Source organism: Choloepus didactylus, chromosome 8 (assembly GCF_015220235.1).
Source record: "Choloepus didactylus isolate mChoDid1 chromosome 8, mChoDid1.pri, whole genome shotgun sequence".
Classification (NCBI taxonomy): Eukaryota; Metazoa; Chordata; class Mammalia; order Pilosa; family Megalonychidae; genus Choloepus; species Choloepus didactylus.
Genome location: NC_051314.1, coordinates 82,017,297 through 82,034,027, shown reverse-complemented (window position 1 = coordinate 82,034,027; position 16,731 = coordinate 82,017,297). Strand labels below are relative to the sequence as shown.

Below are 16,731 nucleotides of genomic sequence, written 5' to 3'. Positions count from 1 at the left end.
CTTCCCTCCTCCCCCCGCTGCCCTCGACCGGGCCCGGGGCGCTGTCACAGGCGATGCTTGTACGGTGTCCAGGTGCATGGGTGTCAGCCCAAGCTTTATGCCCCCACCCCCCGACCCCTAGCCCCGTCCCCACTCGGCTCGAACTCCCGCTCCTTCTAGGGCCCCCGCCCCTGGCCCCCCGGGACGGACACGCCCTGAGCGGGGGATGCTGCGCTGGAGCCGCCGGCCTCTTAAAGGAGCCCGCTGCTGCCATCCGGCGCGCTCCAGGCTCATCCCTGGCTCTTCTGGACCCCATGCGTCCTGGCTGACGGATCCTGGGGTGGTGCCACCCTGAGCCTGATGCTGATTCTGTAGGAATCTCCTATGACCCGTCTTATAAACTCCCTCTTATAGCCTGAAACAGCAGCCCCTCAGGTGGCACCCAGTCTTCTGGTGTTGTTACCCCTGTCATACCGATCTTGCCAGCTTTCCTTTCCCTGACAACAATCCATTTCCACTCAACTCTGTGCGCCTCAGTTCTAGGCCCCGTCCTCCTCCAATATTCCTGGATGACTTCTCATTATCATTCCAAGTTTCCTCTGAACCTTCAGCCCTGCTCAGAGCAAGACATCTGTTCCCTGACTCATTCTCAGAACCAAATATTTTTTGTGATCTTTCTCTCCAAGGACACAAGATTTTCCCTATATCTCTCAGCGCAGTGATGTCGAGACTTTGGGAAGGAGAGAATGGGGCCTCTGGGATCCAAAATTTTGGTTCTGCTCTGTACCCAGATTAGTCGTCTTTTGCTTCCCTTTAGCTGAGAGACCCAAGCCCTGGCAGAGGGAGTGAGACCATCAGGTGTTGTCTCACTGTAGTCTAATTCTCAGGCCCCAGACGGGGTTTCCCGGCCAATTACAGACAGCCTCACTTGGAGCATTCTAAAAAGGCTGAGAAAAGAAGCGAAGCCCCAAAGACTGTGGGCAGAACTAAACGGAAGAAGGGAGCTGGACAACCTAAGAATAGGAAACAAGTTCTGTGAGACGAAGCCTCGTGGACCAGGGGCTTAGGCCGAGAAGCTGAGAAAGGAAGGTCTGAGAGAAACTTGTACTACCACTGCCACAGCCTCCCGGGTGGGCAGGGGGCAGAAAACAGCACCCTCCAGCGTGCAGGTAAAGCCCACCCTCCAGACCGCAAAGAGCCAGCATCCAACAGCAGCCTCACCCCCGGACCAATCACGGCCTTTCCTCAAGAAAAACGCCAGGTCAGAAGGCCCGGTTTTTGCCTTGTCCCCGCCCCTCCTAGGCAAAGGAACCAATTTCAATCCGCCTAGGGAGGGAAACGCAATAGGGAATAACCAATTACGCAGCGAAGCTTCTAGTGCGTGTAGACCCTGCCCCTCCAGTTGCGACAAAGATGGCGCACAAGTTCCTGGGTTCTGTAGTTTTCTCGGAATTCGAAAGGCCTCCGTCTTCGAGTTAGCCCTTACCGCCCCGCCCCGAGCCGCTTCCACTTCGCTGGGGCGCATGTCCAAATCCTCAAGGTACATGGGAGAGCAGGCGTGGAAGGGAGGAGGCGGGACGATATAAAAACCCCCCCCAAAAAAACAACGCACGTTCAGGTCGGGTAGCGACAACGCAGGAGACTGCTCCTCCCAGAAGGCGGTGCAGTCTGCCAGGGCGAACCACGCGGAGGGTTGTGGGGTGGATAGCTCCCCTCCCGTTGGAGATTCATGGAGTAGGGTGGGCGGGAGACTCCATGTCCCAGCATGCCCCGCGGCGGGCCCTACCGGCCGCGACTCCGGGCTTGGCCCCGGCCCTAGCTCGTCGGTGGTGTATTGAGGCGCTTGGAGGCTGCAGTTACAGTGGAGCTCGCAGGGACCGAGGAGGGAATGAGTGAAGAGGAGCAGGGCTCCGGCACCACTGCGGGCTGCGGGCTGCCCAGGTAAGTCTCCTTGTACCGATCTCTGCAGAGTGAAAAGAGTGGCGTGGCGTGGTGTGGAGTGGGGAACGGCACGGCCCCAGCATGCACCTGGCCTGAGGGTTGTTCCCGGTAGGCACTGGGGCAGTGGGCAGTGGTTCCCGGCATGCACCCGGGCAGTGGCCGCTTCCTCCAGCTCCAAATAGTTTGGTGTTGTCCCTGTTCCCAGACTGCACTACGGCACTGGGCTTTATGCCCTCGACATCCAGTGCATTTGGTGGGTACTGAGTTCTTAACCTGCACTGTGGCAGTTAACATGCACTTCCAGCCTGCACTGGGGTACAGGATCTCCCGCCTTAACTGAGACAGAAACTGTGCATTCTCCTCCTGCTGTGGGACAGTGGAGTGCTTTCCCAGCCTGTACTTCTACTTCTCATTGAACCCGGCTGATGGTTACTGTACTGCACAGGGTTCCCTGGACCCTGTGTCCCCATAATGTACCTGGGTTTGGTATGGCAGTGTTTGGCCAGGTGGGTGGAGGGAGGGGAGGTGTGATGTGGGTTTGTGCGCCTCCCCCCAGTATAGAGCAAATGCTGGCCGCCAACCCGGGCAAGACCCCGATCAGCCTTCTGCAGGAGTATGGGACCAGAATAGGGAAGACGCCCGTGTACGACCTTCTCAAAGCCGAGGGCCAAGCCCACCAGCCTAATTTCACCTTCCGGGTCACCGTTGGCGACACCAGCTGCACTGGTGAGGAAGGCTTGGGCAGCCTGGCTGGGGTGTGCATTCATAGGGCCCCATGGCTTTGTTTGTTGGAGTTACTTCCCAGTCCTCTTCTCCAAGGCTACTGTGGAAAGGAGAGATTTGAGGAGAGAAGTCACTGACTGGCTTGGAAGAACAGGGTATGAGGAGGTGGGGTAGGACTTGGAGAGTTGGAGGAGAGAATAGGACTGCTACAGTGATCTGGCAGCTCCTCATCACACTTAAGGAAAATGTGAGAGAAGAGAAACCTAAATCTCAGTAAGGATTTGGGGGAGGGAGTGCCTCTGTTACAGGTGCTTAACCAAACACCCATTTAATATTAAACTTCACTATCCGGGTCATGTAGGTGGTAGTATCCCCATGTTGAATATGAGGAAACAGGCTCAGAGAGGTAAAATGGCAGGTGCAAGATCACATCTGGGTTTTGACCTCAGAGTCTACCCTCTTTCTGTTTTTCAACCTATTTGATTTGAGGGAAAAGAAAGGGCTCTTCAGAGAAAAGAAAGGCAGAAAAATAATCTCTCCCTCCAAGGTGTTGGAGCTCAGTAAAATTTCTGCTTGGCACAGCTTGACTCCTACCTGGGAGTTAATGGATGGATAAGGGCCCTTCCTTCCAGCAGTCGGTGTAACACTTCCAGTCTTGGACATAGGGAGGTCGGTTAGAGGGGCTTGGTTGACTTCTTCTGGCTGTGAGGAGAGAGGCTGTGGGATGCTGGTTTCTTTTCTGTCCTTCATGACCCCCAGTATTGCCCACACCCCCTCTCTCAGGTCAGGGTCCCAGCAAGAAGGCAGCCAAGCACAAGGCAGCTGAGGTGGCCCTCAAACACCTCAAAGGGGGGAGCATGCTGGAGCCGGCCCTGGAAGACAGCAGGTGAGGGAGGAACAGCTGAGGCATCCTAGAGACCCTGCCCCACCCCTTCTCCCCACTAGGCTACCCTGTCCTGGCCTCTTCCTGAGAATTTCCTCTAGACCTGAACAGGTTGTTTCCAGGGCTTCTGCTGCTGTGAAAGATTCTGGGGGGAGTGGCCCAAGCCTCACTAGGGTTTGTGGCCTTGGTTTGGGACCCGGGTTAGGGAGGGAGAAGGGTGGAAGCTGAGGTGGAAAGTAGTACTCCTCATCCTGCCTCTTCTTTAGCAAGATGTCCTTCCCTCTTCCACACTCAGGTTGGAGTTGGTTGCCCACAGGGTCCTTGCGTAGGAAGAGACCCTTCTTCCCCCTTTCCCAGTCCTTTTGATCTAGTTTTTGACATGAGGAAGAGCTGTTGGTTGAGCTTCCCTAAGTTTTTGGCTCAAGTGGGGAGGTGCTTTCTTAGGGGATGGGCAGGTCTAGAGGACCTGTATCCTTCACCGTCCATCCCTTCTACACATGGGTGTGAATCGAAGGCTCCCTTCCCCTCGGGAAGTTCTTTTTCTCCCCTAGACTCTTCACTGCCTGAGGACGTTCTGGTTTTCACTGCTGCAGCTGCTGCTACTCCTGTTCCATCTGCTGTCCCAACGAGGTATCTTGTGTCCCCCCACTCCCTGAAGCAGGAAGTAGGGGTCCTGGCTCCTGGCCCCCAAACCCTTGGTCTTAGGTTGGTCAGGCATGAGGAAGCCTAAGAGTAAACAGAGGATGGACTAGTTGGGGACCAGAGCTTGAAGAATTTGCACCAGCTGGTAAGCTCTTGGGACAGGAGGTAATTTATGATTTTTAAATGGCCATATGGATGATGTTGGACCATTTTTAATGGTTCTTCTGGGTTGGCTACATGATCCATGTTTGAGTCCCATCAGGTGCTGGGATATACATCCCTCTCCCTCTGTCCTGTTAAGATGGTACCTCAGTGTACCAGAATCTAAATGGGGCTGGGAGATAGAGAAGCCTCCCTTAGGTGGGAGGGGGAAGCAGCCAGAGCAGGAAGGAGTAAAGCTAGACATTTGGACAGACAGCTGCCTGCCTTGTGAGGAATAGGGAGAAGATAATGAAGGAAACCAAAGCAGTGGTTAGGACCCGGTTCATGGGCTGCTGCAGAAGGAAACATCCCCCTCAGCTTTGGTCCTCGGCCTTTTTCCTTCAGGAGTCCCTCCATGGAGGTGCAGCCTCCCGTCTCCCCTCAGCAGTCTGAATGCAACCCTGTTGGTGCTCTGCAGGTGTGCCCTCATCCTCATTTCCCCTGCATGCCTGTCTTCCCTGAACCAGGGGCTGTGAGGGAAGGTTATGTGTGTTTATGGGTGGGGGAGGAGGTAACCCTATACCCCCTGCCTTATCCTTCCTCTAACTAGAGCCTGAGGCTCCTAGGGTATGAGGGAGAGTGGATACCAGCATGATATGGGGGAGTCTTTCCTTACTCAGTTTTGTGCACCCATTTCTCCACCTCTTCCAAGGAGCTGGTGGTACAGAAAGGCTGGAGGTTGCCTGAGTACACAGTGACCCAGGAATCCGGGCCAGCCCATCGCAAAGAGTTTACCATGACCTGCCGAGTGGAGCGTTTCATTGAGATTGGTAACTGGGCAGAAGAGGGTTCTTGCAGCTACTGTCCCCCCAGCCCCAGAGTAGCTCCTGGCCTGCTATACTCACAGCTCTCTTTGCTGCTCAGGGCCTGGCTCAGCTCCTTCCTTTTTACCCTATTCCTACCCCTCTCTTCTGGCTGACCAGGATCTCAGGTGCATGGGCAGGTCCTGAGCGCTCCTTTCCAACTGACACTGCCCTCAGGGGACCCTCCTCCAAGTATGCTCTGGGTGAGAAGCATGGAAAGTACTGGGCCTGTTGGGAATCAATCCAGCAACCCTCTCCCCACATGCAGGCAGTGGCACTTCCAAAAAGCTAGCAAAGCGTAACGCAGCGGCCAAAATGCTGCTTCGAGTGCACACGGTGCCTCTGGATGCCCGGGATGGGAACGAGGCGGAACCTGATGATGATCAGTTCTCCATTGTGAGTGGCTTGTGTGGGCCAGGTGCTTGGTCCATCCTCCATGCCAGGGCAGGGGATTGGGGACTTAGGCCTGTGTCTCAGGAGTGAGCCTTTCTGGTCCTGGGCCTGTTCCTGCCCCAGATCTCCTATCAGACCCAGGGTTCCTTGGGCCCTGTCTCAGGCTTGACTGTAGGCCCATCTACTGAGTGCTGTGGGGAAGCTGGCTTGGAATGAGGAAGGTTCCTGGCTATCTGGTCTGAGGTCTAGTAGTTAGTTGGGGTCATCCGGGGACTGATTGGGGGAGGCAAGCTGGAGGAAGCATTCTTTGGGCTTTTCTGTCCTTGGATATTAAATGTCTAAATGCCTAGGTCCCACAGCCTTTGGCTGCATCTTTCTCATTGTCCCTGTCTTGTCAGGGTGTGGGCTCCCGCCTAGATGGACTTCGGAACCGGGGCCCAGGCTGCACCTGGGATTCTCTGCGAAATTCCATGGGAGAGAAGATCCTGTCTCTTCGCAGCTGCTCCCTGGGCTCCCTAGGTGCCCTGGGCCCTGCCTGCTGCAGTGTCCTCAGTGAGCTCTCTGAGGAGCAGGCCTTCCATGTCAGCTACCTGGATATTGGTATGGCTGGCTGGGGGGTTCAGGGGATAGGGACCGGACCAGAACAAGTATGGATGGGTGTAAGGGGATTAGAAGGGGAAGATGATGACATAAATGCACTCCACCCTGGTGCTGCCTCCCCGCCCAACACTGCCTCCCTCTTCTCTTGGCTTCCAGAGGAGTTGAGCCTGAGTGGGCTCTGCCAGTGCCTGGTGGAACTGTCTACACAGCCGGCCACTGTGTGTCATGGCTCTGCAACTACCAGGGAGGCTGCCCGTGGCGAGGCTGCTCGCCGTGCCCTGCAGTACCTCAAGATCATGGCGGGCAGCAAGTAAAGCCTCAGCTGGACTCATGGATGTGCACCCTTTGCTCCCTGCTCTTTCTGCCCCCTGGCCTGTGCACCTGTGCCCTGTTCCAGTACCCCCTGGAGGTGCTGTCTCTACCTCTGACACAGACTGCCTGCCTTGAGGCTGAGGAGGGGCACAGGACAAGCCGCCAGGGACCACAGGGCCTCAGTCTGCCCAGGATCCATCCTCATTTTATTGGTGACAACGAGTGAAAATGAAATTGGGGGCTTTCTGCTAGATCCCAGAATAAACATGCTGCCCCTTGGATTCTTAAACCCTGGTCTTTCCGTTTCCCTGAGTAGTGCTGATGGCAGAGGGACCATCTAGCACCAATTACTTCCTCTGTTGTTTTCCTTTTGATCCTTTGGTGTGTAACTCCCTTCCCCCACCCTGTCCAACATGTCCCCATGCTTTTCTTTGTGGTGGGAGGAGACTGGATGCCTCTGGGAACTCCTGTCAGCTGCATTCCTGGAGGGTTGGATTTGGTGGAGATGAAGGGGACAGTGGTTCTTGCCCTGGGGTTCCCTTCCAGCTCTTTAAAGTCTCACACAGACACATGGATTCAGAAGCCAGACATCTTTATTTGGGGAACACATCGCACTTTGGGGTGTGGGCCTTACATGCATACACATCAGGAAATGGCATGTCACTTCTTCCCAAAGCATTGGGGGGCAGCCAGGCTCAAGAACTGGGAGCTCAGCCCCTCCCCAGCGCGGGGGCTCAGCCGATTGTTGTTCCAGGACCCCCAGGTATTTCTGCCAAACCTTAGGAGAGATTGAGCCTCAGATTCAGAGCCTCTCAGTCCCTCCTCTTTTCTAGCCCTCTTCCCTGTTCCTTTGTCCCCTGCTCTTTTCACCTCCACCTCCACCCCCTGCCATGCCCAACTGTCTCTTTTAGACTCACCTGTGGGGCTGAAACAGGAAGGCTGGGCTCTGGCCAGGTCTCAGCATGGCCTGCAGTAGGGAGCGCCAGAGTGACCCAGGGGTCTGGGCATCTTGCAGTGGGTGGAGTCTGTTGTCTTCCTCCTATGGCAAGGGGGCATCAGGAAAGGAAGATGGGCAAATGCCCTGGACATTTCATTTACAAGAAGGGAGAAGCTTTCCAGGGGCAAGCTGTAGGAGGCTGAGGACTTTTTTCCTCAGCTGTGAGAACCCAGTGAAGACCTTGGCAGCCAGAGAGTATCTGAACCTAGAGCACAAGTCTCAAGTTGAAGTAAGGGAAAATGGGGATGGGATGGGATGGGAGTGGGAGTAGGGGGTGCTCACTTACCATAACGATCTCATCTCTTCCATCCTGGCCCCTAGGTTGTTCAGCGTGGCCCCAGTCTATTAGCAGCAATACCAGCAGCATGGCTGCCCACCTAGAATCCATGCTGCCATCTGCCTTCTTACAGCCACTCCTGCCTCTTATACCTGCTGTCCCCCGTCTCCCCCGCCCACAGCAGCCTGTGGGGGAATCTAGAGCAGGCAATGGAAATGCACCACTCCATTAAGAGTCGCCTGGGGCCCCTCTCCCATGGTCCCCCTGGGACTCCCTGCTCTCAGCCTCCGGCCCCCAGCCCTTAAGCCTGGAGTAATAGACTTTATTAGATGCATAAATCCTGTCTCCAGAGCTCAGGAAGCATCATTAATTGCAGACGCTTTGTGAGAGTCAGGCCCTGGGGGGCCTTACAAGAACCCCCAATCCCTCAACAGGTTGGAGAGCTCCAATTGATCACCTCTTCTCTTTCCTAACTTCTGGAATAATGCATGAAGTCCTGTCAGGAAGAGTTTGGCATTATGTGCTGGAACTGAGAGAATGGAATGGAAGAGCCAGGATCAGACTTGGGCGAAGGGGAGACTCCAGATCGGCTGGGATGACCCAGCCTGGCAGTCTGGCAGGCAGTATCACCAGCCCATTCACACCCATTTACGTGCCTCTTTGAGGGATAAAAATGGAATCCTTACTCTGAGATTTGCCCATGGGTAGAAAAGTGAGATACAGAAGGAATTTGGGGCCCCAGAAATAGAGAATGGCTTCAACTTTGTAGACAAGACCCCCTTTTTCACGAGAGGACACTGCTTAGGACCTGCCTCGCCGCTCTTCCTCTGCAGCTGAAGCACTGCTGCCACCCTGTGGTCACAGCCCCTTAAAACTGCCAGGGCCAGCCACTTCCTTTTTCTAGAATGGAACTCGAGAGGAACCTAGGAGACCAAAGTAGTAAGGCACTGACTCCAAGGGTTCCCAGAATCATTGAAAGGCAGTGGCCGGATACTGGAGGGTTGGATTATCACTTTGTCCCACCTCCTGGTAGTCACCACAGCCTCTGCCTGGCTCTGGCTCTGACATATTGGGGTAGGAGACTAGGAATCCTGCCTTAGGAAAAAGCAGGATCACTACTTCCTAGGAAGGAGTCCTTCCAAGCTGCACCTACACTAGAATCCTTGGTTCTCTGACCTGTGATGGAGAGGGTCCATGATGAAGAAGACCCTTTGAATCAGCCTGACCCTGGGCAAGCTAATGTATAAACTTCAGTTTCCTCACCTAAACCATGGGAACATTAAAAGGAACTACTTTCTAGGGCTACAGTGAGGATTAACTGAGAGATTTTTGTAATGCACTCAGTACAGGGTGTGGCATAGAGCAAGGGTCCTCAAAATGTTAGCTGTGATTATCCTTGTATACTCCAGTCCCAAGGGAACTTACCATCTCCTGAGACAGTCTTTGGACAGTTTTATCCTTGTGCTGAGTTGGCTTCAGTCTCTCTGTAGCTTCCACCAAGGTCTTAGTTTGCCCATCTTGTCACACACAACATCTCTGATCTTTTTCATATGTAAGAGCCCTTAATATGTTCGAAGATAGAATTTATTCTTCCACTTTCTAGTCTTTACTGCTCCATAGAACTATCCCCCTCTTTCAAACAAGGCACCTAGAAATCAACTTATACTTTGGATATGTAGGTTTTGTTCTGGAGGTTATAGATACTCATTTCTATTAATGCAGCCTAAGCTAAGAGTAACCTTTTTGTAAGCTTTGTCTTATGGTTGGTCCCAAGCATAGAACCTGACATTCATCATTACATCATTATATTATATCTTGTAGTTCACTGCTTCTTAAAAGTGAGTGTCCATAGGTAGATGGTCCTGTGGGAAGTAGATCCTGCATCATATCCTGGTCTTTGCTGGTTCTTGTTTGACAGAGGTACAGAGGAGCAGGTTGCAAGGATGGGTGGGGCAAAGGAAAAAGTATTCTGGGTTCAGACGGAAACTCAGTTTTAATCTCAATTCTTGCACTTCACTGTGTGACTTAGGCAAATGTCTCAATTTAAACCTTGGTTCAACATCAATAAAATGAGACAACTACCATTATCAAGATTATTTACTATTGTGAATAGTAAATGACTAACTTAATGACTTAAAACATCTAATATTCCACCTAGCACAGAGCAGGCAATCAATAAATCTTCACCATCCTCTTGCTTCTCCTCCTATATTTCTCTGATCTCTAATTACAAGTGGGTCTGAGCTAAGGCTGCATTCAGGAAGGGGCTGGTCTACCTGGCTTTCTATGTCCAGGATGGAGGTGAGCTGGGCTCTACTTTGGTTAGAAATTGGAATGGGTTAATTCTTGTAACTTGGAAAACTTGGCTTTGGTATCTGGTTTCCAGCAACTTCCTTTCTTACCCCAGTCTAGATCCCCATGTGATCCTGACTACAACACAAAGACCACAAAGACAATACACTGCCTTTCCCACTCTCCTAAGGAGGCTCAGACTCCCTGTTTGTGCCAAGTGTCTACCAAAAATCAGTCACAGTTTCTTAAATCGTTTCTCTCCTATTGGGAAACCCTCCAAGGGACTTGCTATCTCTTTTGCCAAATTCTTTAGCCTGGCTCAAGGTGCTCACTTGTTATGATAACAGTAAATGAATACACAGACGCAAGAAATTATTAGTGATTTCCCCTATACTTCCTTACTCCCTATGGTCCCTAAGCATTCCCCGTGAACTACCTCTTACTTGCTTCTAAACAAACTCCACCTCTCATTTCCACACCAATTTCCTCTCCACACCCCCCAGAACTCATTCAAGCTTCACTTTCCATGTCTATGTAGATCTCCATCTTCCCAGTAAGGCTGGAAGCTACTTAAGGATAGGGTTTGTTGTTGTCGTTGTTGTTTTTTGGGGGGTGGGGGAGATACTAAGAGATGAGAGAGTGCCTGAGTACTCTCTCATCTCCTGATATAAAGCACACACTAAGTGCTCCCAAGATGCTGAGAAGCCCCATGTCTCCAGGCAGTGGACAGATCTAAGTTCTGGTTCCCATGCTGTCATGTTGGGTAATTTATATAAAAGCATTCACCATCTCTAGGCTGTGTCTTCTCTGTATACAAAGTAGAGAAAAGAATCCCTGTTCCTTCTGTCCTTATAGAAACAGGAGAGGAAGATCACAGACATGCAGGCCCAATGAATTCCCAGAGTGAACAATGGGGCTGGTGGAGTAGAGTCTTGAAGCATCAGACATAAGAGTGGTTCTCTTGATAGTTTAATGTTACATTTGCAGCATAAATAAGGCACAATATATGTCAGGGCAAGGGAAGGAGGGAAAAGGCATGGCTGGGGGATAACTGCTTAGTGGCAAGGGGGAAGGAAGATTAGGGAGAATAGAGCAAAGCCCCTGCCTCAGCCCTGTCCCGGGAGATTGTGAGAGCCTGCTCACAGGGATCATGCTGACTTGGGTGGAGGGGAGAAGGGAAAAGACGGTTTTGTAACAAAATAGCCTGTAGCACTGTATCCTCTCAACCATCAAAGCCCACCATCAGGGAATGTAAAGACTCAGACCCAGAGGAGTTCCTTAATAAGATAGAGAGGTGTTGCTACATGTCAAAGATATACAGAAGAACAGATATAATCATAGATACACACTGCTTTCTTTTAAACAGATACTATGTCAGGATACTGCAGCTTCCACTGTTTGGGTTGGAAGCTTTTCTCCTACCTACCTGAAAGGTGTGTGTATGTGTATGAGAGGAAAATGACAGCTAAAGCTCCAGCTGGTCCTTAATGTAACAAAGAACACGGAGTAACCAGTCTGCAAGGGCACACTGGACAACTCCTGTCCAGAATGACCCAGAGAGAGGTTTTAGGGAGAAGACTAGAAGGCAGACAAACCTAGATTTTGAGATGAATGATGTGGTGGTGGTTGTTTCAATGGGAGTGAAGGGAGGGACTGGAGGAAATGGAAAAATATGTTAGTGCTAAGACAGATGATGGTATTTAACATATCCTTGACATCTTAAAAGAATTTCCCAGCTTGCCCCTAAGGCAATGGTTCTCAAACTTTAGTGTGCATTAGAATCACTTGGAGTACTTGTTACAAACCACCCCCAGATTTTCTGATTCAATAAATCTGGGATGGGGCCTGAGAATTTGAATTTTGAACAAGTTCCCAGATATTGGTGATGCTAATGCTGCTGGTCATGGACCACATTCTAAGAACCACTGCCTAAGGTAAAGCCAATAAAACTGGTGCTCAGAGCCACTTCTTGCAGCAGAAACACCACTCACCAGTAGCTAATGCTGATGAGATAGCCCTGTGCTAGCAGACCCCATTAAAAATATAAAGTAAACCCTAGTAACTACAATACAAACATGCATCTACAAAGGACATAATCTGTCTTAACCTGTCCTACTCTCCCCAACTTTTTCTCATTCTGGGGTAGGATTTTACCCCAAAGAGAGATAAATGAACCGGTGCAGAGTGGGAGTGCTGGCCAGCAGCCACCTATGCGCATTCCTGCTGGGTCACCACTCTGGGGTAGGTGGGTGGGGATTTATCTCTATGCATGTGTAGAAACAGAAACAGAGAAATCAGTTCTGTACTGTGACAGGGATGATTAGGGTTGTAAGAGGCTGTAGGTAGGTGGAGGTCCTCTAATCTGCCTTAGGATCCTCTGTTTTTGCCTCCCCTCTCCTTTGATCAAAAGCCTAAAGAAAGCAGACACAGCATAGCAACAAAAGCATATGTGATACAGCCAGGAGGACTGGAAAATAGACTGGGTTATGAAATTTAAAAAAAAGAAGTAATATATTTCCTTCCTGTGTATACAATGTACAATATTAATGGGAAATAATGATTTGGGGATGGGAAGAGAATTATGAAAGAAGAGGGGGAAATTGGGGTGAGCTGTTTCAGGGACTAGCACCTTTAAGGAGCCTCTCTTGGCATGGAGGTGAGCCTCAGAAATGACAGGAAGAATTTTTTGCTGACTGCTTGGTGGATCAGACTGAAGATGGGGCATGGTTATAGCTAAGCACCCCATCTACCAGGATGGGTTGGTGCTGGGTGGCAGTATATCAAAAAGGGAGCCAAGAACAACAGAACAGGAATAAGGAAGGCAGTGAGGTGAGGTTCAGTTAGCCCAACCCCTCCTTTACCACGACCTATAGCATATGACCTAGTGGTTAGGACCAAGGAAAGGAGTGGAGGCTGAAGGCAGCCAGATTTGGGGTATAAAACCAACAGGGAAACAATAAGAAAAGAAGGTACCACTAGTCCTTCCTAGCAGTATGGGAGGCTTTCAGAGACTTCAACTCTAAGCAAGCCTTCTTTTAAGGGAATGGGGCAGAAAATCTGCAGATCTAAGGATTACATCCCTTTCTCTACGAGAGCCTTGGGTTATCTAGCAGCCATGTCTTTGGAGCGTGGTGGGAGGACGAGTCCCAAAACATACACACTTCCAGCTACTTTCCCAAATGCTCCTTCTTAGGCCCCCAGAATGACCATGGCCCTTAGGAAGAACTTATTGACACTCTCCATAATGTTTGTTTCTGGTCTAGATGTGTCTGGAAGGCATAGATCATGGGAAAATGACCACATGGCTGGCAACAATAACAAGTGTAGTTCCCCTTGACTATAAGAGAAGTTTCAGGGTAAACAATTGCTCTGCCTTCTTAGAGACTGAAGACTAACTAAAGGATTGTCTGGCAAGCGCTATTCTGCCCCTTCTTCATGTCACTGCTGCTTCATTACTAAGGTTCTGGCAATGCCCCTTATTCAGTTCTCTAATACTTACTTCCCGCTAATGGAAATGAGATAAAGACTCAGAGAATTAGATTTGGGGCTAAAACCCTAAATAAGACCCTTTATCTAAATTAGCCATCAAACACAGGGACAGGCTGGCAAGCCTCAAACCCTCTCCAAGGCCAGAGTATATTAATAACACTTAACTGAAGGGGGAAGAAAAAGAGTCAAAGGCCTTATGATGGCTCCTTAAGAGCCACAAGCTCGGTTAAGCTTGAAGGCAAGGCTGCTAATGGGATATGAAGACAATAAAAAATGAAACAAAACTCTGAAGCAGGAGAAAATCCCAGGGTGCAGCTGTCTAAAGCAAAAGTCCTGAGCACTAGTTATGGCAATGAATTCTTAAAGGCAAGTGAAGTCCCTGGAGGGGATAACCTGCATCCTGACCATCTGCCATGACACTTGCTATTTTGAGTCATCTCAGGGGTTATTCCTGTTGGGTCCTTGGTGGTGGAGGATAAGAAAATCATGTTTTCTCTCCCTTCTCTTCACCAGGTGTGGCTTGTTCAGCACTGGATCTGAAAAGCAGTAGGGGGAATTTAAAAGAAATGCAGCAGACCATGTTACCTGACTGGTTTACCAGTACTTTCACTCTGAGGAGATGAGAATCTTGTAGCTTAGAACATTTTCTCTTTCTCCTATGACAGCCATTTTTGGAAGACAAAATAAGAAAGGAAGCTGGCAGTTATTTTGTATGTTAGTTTAAGATGGATGTAGGAGAGATGGAGAAAAGGACATTCTTGGCTTGGGGAGACGGTAGAAGGTAGCTCTGGGACAAATGGAAGGATTTCACACTGAAGAGCTATTAAAGCTGACCTATCTACCCACAGGCCTCTGGCAATGATTGCTTCCTATGGCTGTTAGAAATTGCATAGTTCAGAGCCAAGGGAAGATGAGACGTCCTAACAGGGAAGAAAGAGGGACAAGAGGGACGAATTTCTCTCCCTGAAACCCAACTGTTTAATTAAGAATAGCTAAGAGTGATAGTCACCAGTTTCCTGGGGAGGCCAGACCCCTCATGAGTCAGGGCTCTTCTACAAGATTAGTACTGCATCCTCCCTTTCCCCTGTCTTCCCCTATCCAATCTTATACTCAAGAAAATCCACTCAGGACCTTGGCTATGATGCCTTAGAGTCCTGGGGCTTAGAGTATGGAGAGAAGCATTGCACCTAAGGGGCAGAGAGCTGAAAAGAGCTGAAGAGACTCCACAGGGTCAGGGAGATAGTGGCTAGGCTGTAAGCCTGGTGAAAGAGAGAAGACAGATCCAGAAGGTGGTAGACACTTAGAATTTAAAAACCTAGCCCGGAAAGGTGAAATGTGAGGCTGAGAAATGGGGGAAGAGCAAGGGAGTGCACAGGGTCCCCTGCATAACAGCCTCCATGAAAGCTGCATCTGAATTAGTTATAGAAGAGAGATGGTGGCAGTGATGTGAAAAGGGAAATGGAGAGGGAAAGGCAGGAGGAGAAGGATGACCAAGAGAAGTGTGTATGCTCTGGCCAGTAAACACTTGTAAAACAGAAAATAATCAATCAATCCAGTAACCTAATGGGACTAGCTTTGAACTACATTGTTCCTGCCAGTCCTGACAATTAAAACTAAAGGAGGATGGAGCAGGGAGGGGCTAGGGATCAGCCAGTCAGATCACCGGCTCTTTCCTTTTTGCTACCAAGCAATGTCTAATAATATAAGGCCACAAGATGAGGTTGCCATGGCTTAGTGGGGAAGTGGAAAAGACCTCAGCACTAGCCTACTTAAGGTCAAGAGACAAAAGGAGGTACCCAAATAGCTCTGGAAAAACATGAAAAAGGACTGCAGTGGAACTCTTGGGGTTTTGTTTCTTTCTTCCTATTTTATATGTTTGTTTGGTGGCCAGTTGGAGAAGGAATTAAGTTTATGGAAGAGCTGGAAATTCCTGCTATTTCATATATCAAAGGTAACCTTAGATTCTCCATAAGTGAATGTTTTAACTAGAATTTAGGAAGAGGAAAAAGGGGTCAATAAGCAGCTAAGGGGAAACAAAGTCCTGAGTCCATAGGGTGGCTGGGGATGGGCCAGTAGGTGATATGCCATCAAATCTAGCCTCCCTCTACCTAGCAGGAAGTGACATGCTTGTAAGGAACAAGAAGGTAACAACCACAGCCTAGTGGGGAGAGAGGAAGCTGAGAAACCCCAAACCTAGAAAAGCAAGGGTTAGTGTTAAAAGAGACAGGTACATGTGCATGGGGCAGAGGTGATTGTTCGGACCATCTGGAAAGGCCTTTGACTGTGGGTCCATCAGAAATCCCACACTTAGGGGATGATCTATGTGGCTCTGGGGCTGGGAGGCCCTTAGTATAGGTGTCAAATATACATGACCATCTGGATGAAGAGAAAAGCCCACATCTGTCCATTACTCACAACACACAATTTTCCCCCCATTTTCCCATGTCCAAGGCAGATGGAAGGGGTAAGATGACATCTTTCTTGGCTCTTGGGTGGGCGAGCTCTGGCTGGGGACCTCTCCACCAGGGGAGACATCATCTGCCCGCAGACTGGGACTGTGGGGTCATGATCACATGCGACTGTATCGGCATGCTCAGTTCTGTCCTTTGGCTGGCCATCTGAGTGAGGACCGAGGTGGCCACAGCTTCAGCTGCAGAGCGAACACTGAGGCCATTGCTAGGGGCTGTTGCTGAGCTGTGCTGAATCACAGGGGCTGGAGAACCCGTCGGCTCTGAGCTTTCCTTGGGGCTTTCTGCCAGGAAGGAGGGCAAAGAGCAGACATCAAGTGGTTAGAAAACAGAACGGGGAAACAGGCAGGACTACCTTTTGCCATAATTCTAACAGAACCCAAAAGAAAATGAAGCCCATTCTTTTTGTGAGGAAAAAACAAAACAAAACAAAACAGAATCCTGACTTCCAAGCCATGAATGAGCTAGGAAATTAGCTGGGGGAAGGGAAGCAAAAACTAGGCCAAAATTAACCTATCCATCCTAATAAAGTGAATCCCAAATGTTAATTAACCTGTCTGGATTCTAGGTCTTCCCACAGTTTACTATCCCTGTTTGGAATACTTTTCCTTGTAGTCGTGTCTTTGAAGGTAATCTAAAAGAAATCTCTCCTTAGTTACCCTCTCTGATGAATTACCACAGGAACTGAATTATTCCATTATTTTTTATGTTCTTTTAGCATGTAGTTTGCA

The 16,731-nt window shown here is 50.0% G+C and overlaps 3 protein-coding genes across 7 annotated transcripts in view; 1 reads left to right on the top strand and 2 right to left on the bottom strand.

The window, feature by feature from the left end:
• The first annotated feature begins 1,369 nt into the window (after window positions 1-1,369).
• On the top strand, window positions 1,370-6,766 carry TARBP2 (TARBP2 subunit of RISC loading complex). 3 transcript variants are annotated; one of them, XM_037844990.1, is made up of 10 exons: window positions 1,393-1,519; window positions 1,836-1,920; window positions 2,477-2,646; window positions 3,427-3,529; window positions 4,061-4,156; window positions 4,715-4,787; window positions 5,022-5,139; window positions 5,441-5,568; window positions 5,964-6,165; window positions 6,322-6,766. In XM_037844990.1, exons 2-10 carry the CDS (start codon window positions 1,868-1,870, stop codon window positions 6,477-6,479), a joined length of 1,101 nt encoding a protein of 366 aa, XP_037700918.1. In that variant the 5' UTR covers window positions 1,393-1,519; window positions 1,836-1,867; the 3' UTR covers window positions 6,480-6,766. The 3 variants fall into 3 exon arrangements, with proteins under 3 accessions (XP_037700919.1, XP_037700917.1, XP_037700918.1); XM_037844991.1 differs by having other exon boundaries at window positions 1,370-1,920; window positions 5,025-5,139; XM_037844989.1 differs by having other exon boundaries at window positions 1,371-1,920.
• A 293-nt stretch (window positions 6,767-7,059) lies between these two features.
• NPFF (neuropeptide FF-amide peptide precursor) lies at window positions 7,060-10,872 on the bottom strand. The gene is made up of 3 exons (XM_037844992.1): window positions 7,761-10,872; window positions 7,395-7,516; window positions 7,060-7,255 (listed from the first exon to the last, which is right to left on the bottom strand). The coding sequence occupies exons 1-3, from the start codon at window positions 7,860-7,862 to the stop codon at window positions 7,138-7,140; spliced, it is 342 nt and encodes a 113-aa protein (XP_037700920.1). The 5' UTR covers window positions 7,863-10,872; the 3' UTR covers window positions 7,060-7,137.
• Window positions 10,873-10,996: 124 nt separating this feature from the next.
• The window catches only part of LOC119541239 (cyclic AMP-dependent transcription factor ATF-7), an 83,528-nt gene continuing 77,793 nt past the window's right edge, over window positions 10,997-16,731 (bottom strand). For all 3 annotated transcript variants that reach the window (XM_037844986.1, XM_037844987.1, XM_037844988.1), the window contains one exon: window positions 10,997-16,284. In XM_037844986.1, the coding sequence (XP_037700914.1) occupies window positions 16,067-16,284 (218 nt within the window). In that variant the 3' untranslated portion in view covers window positions 10,997-16,066. The remainder of the gene's footprint in view (window positions 16,285-16,731) is intronic.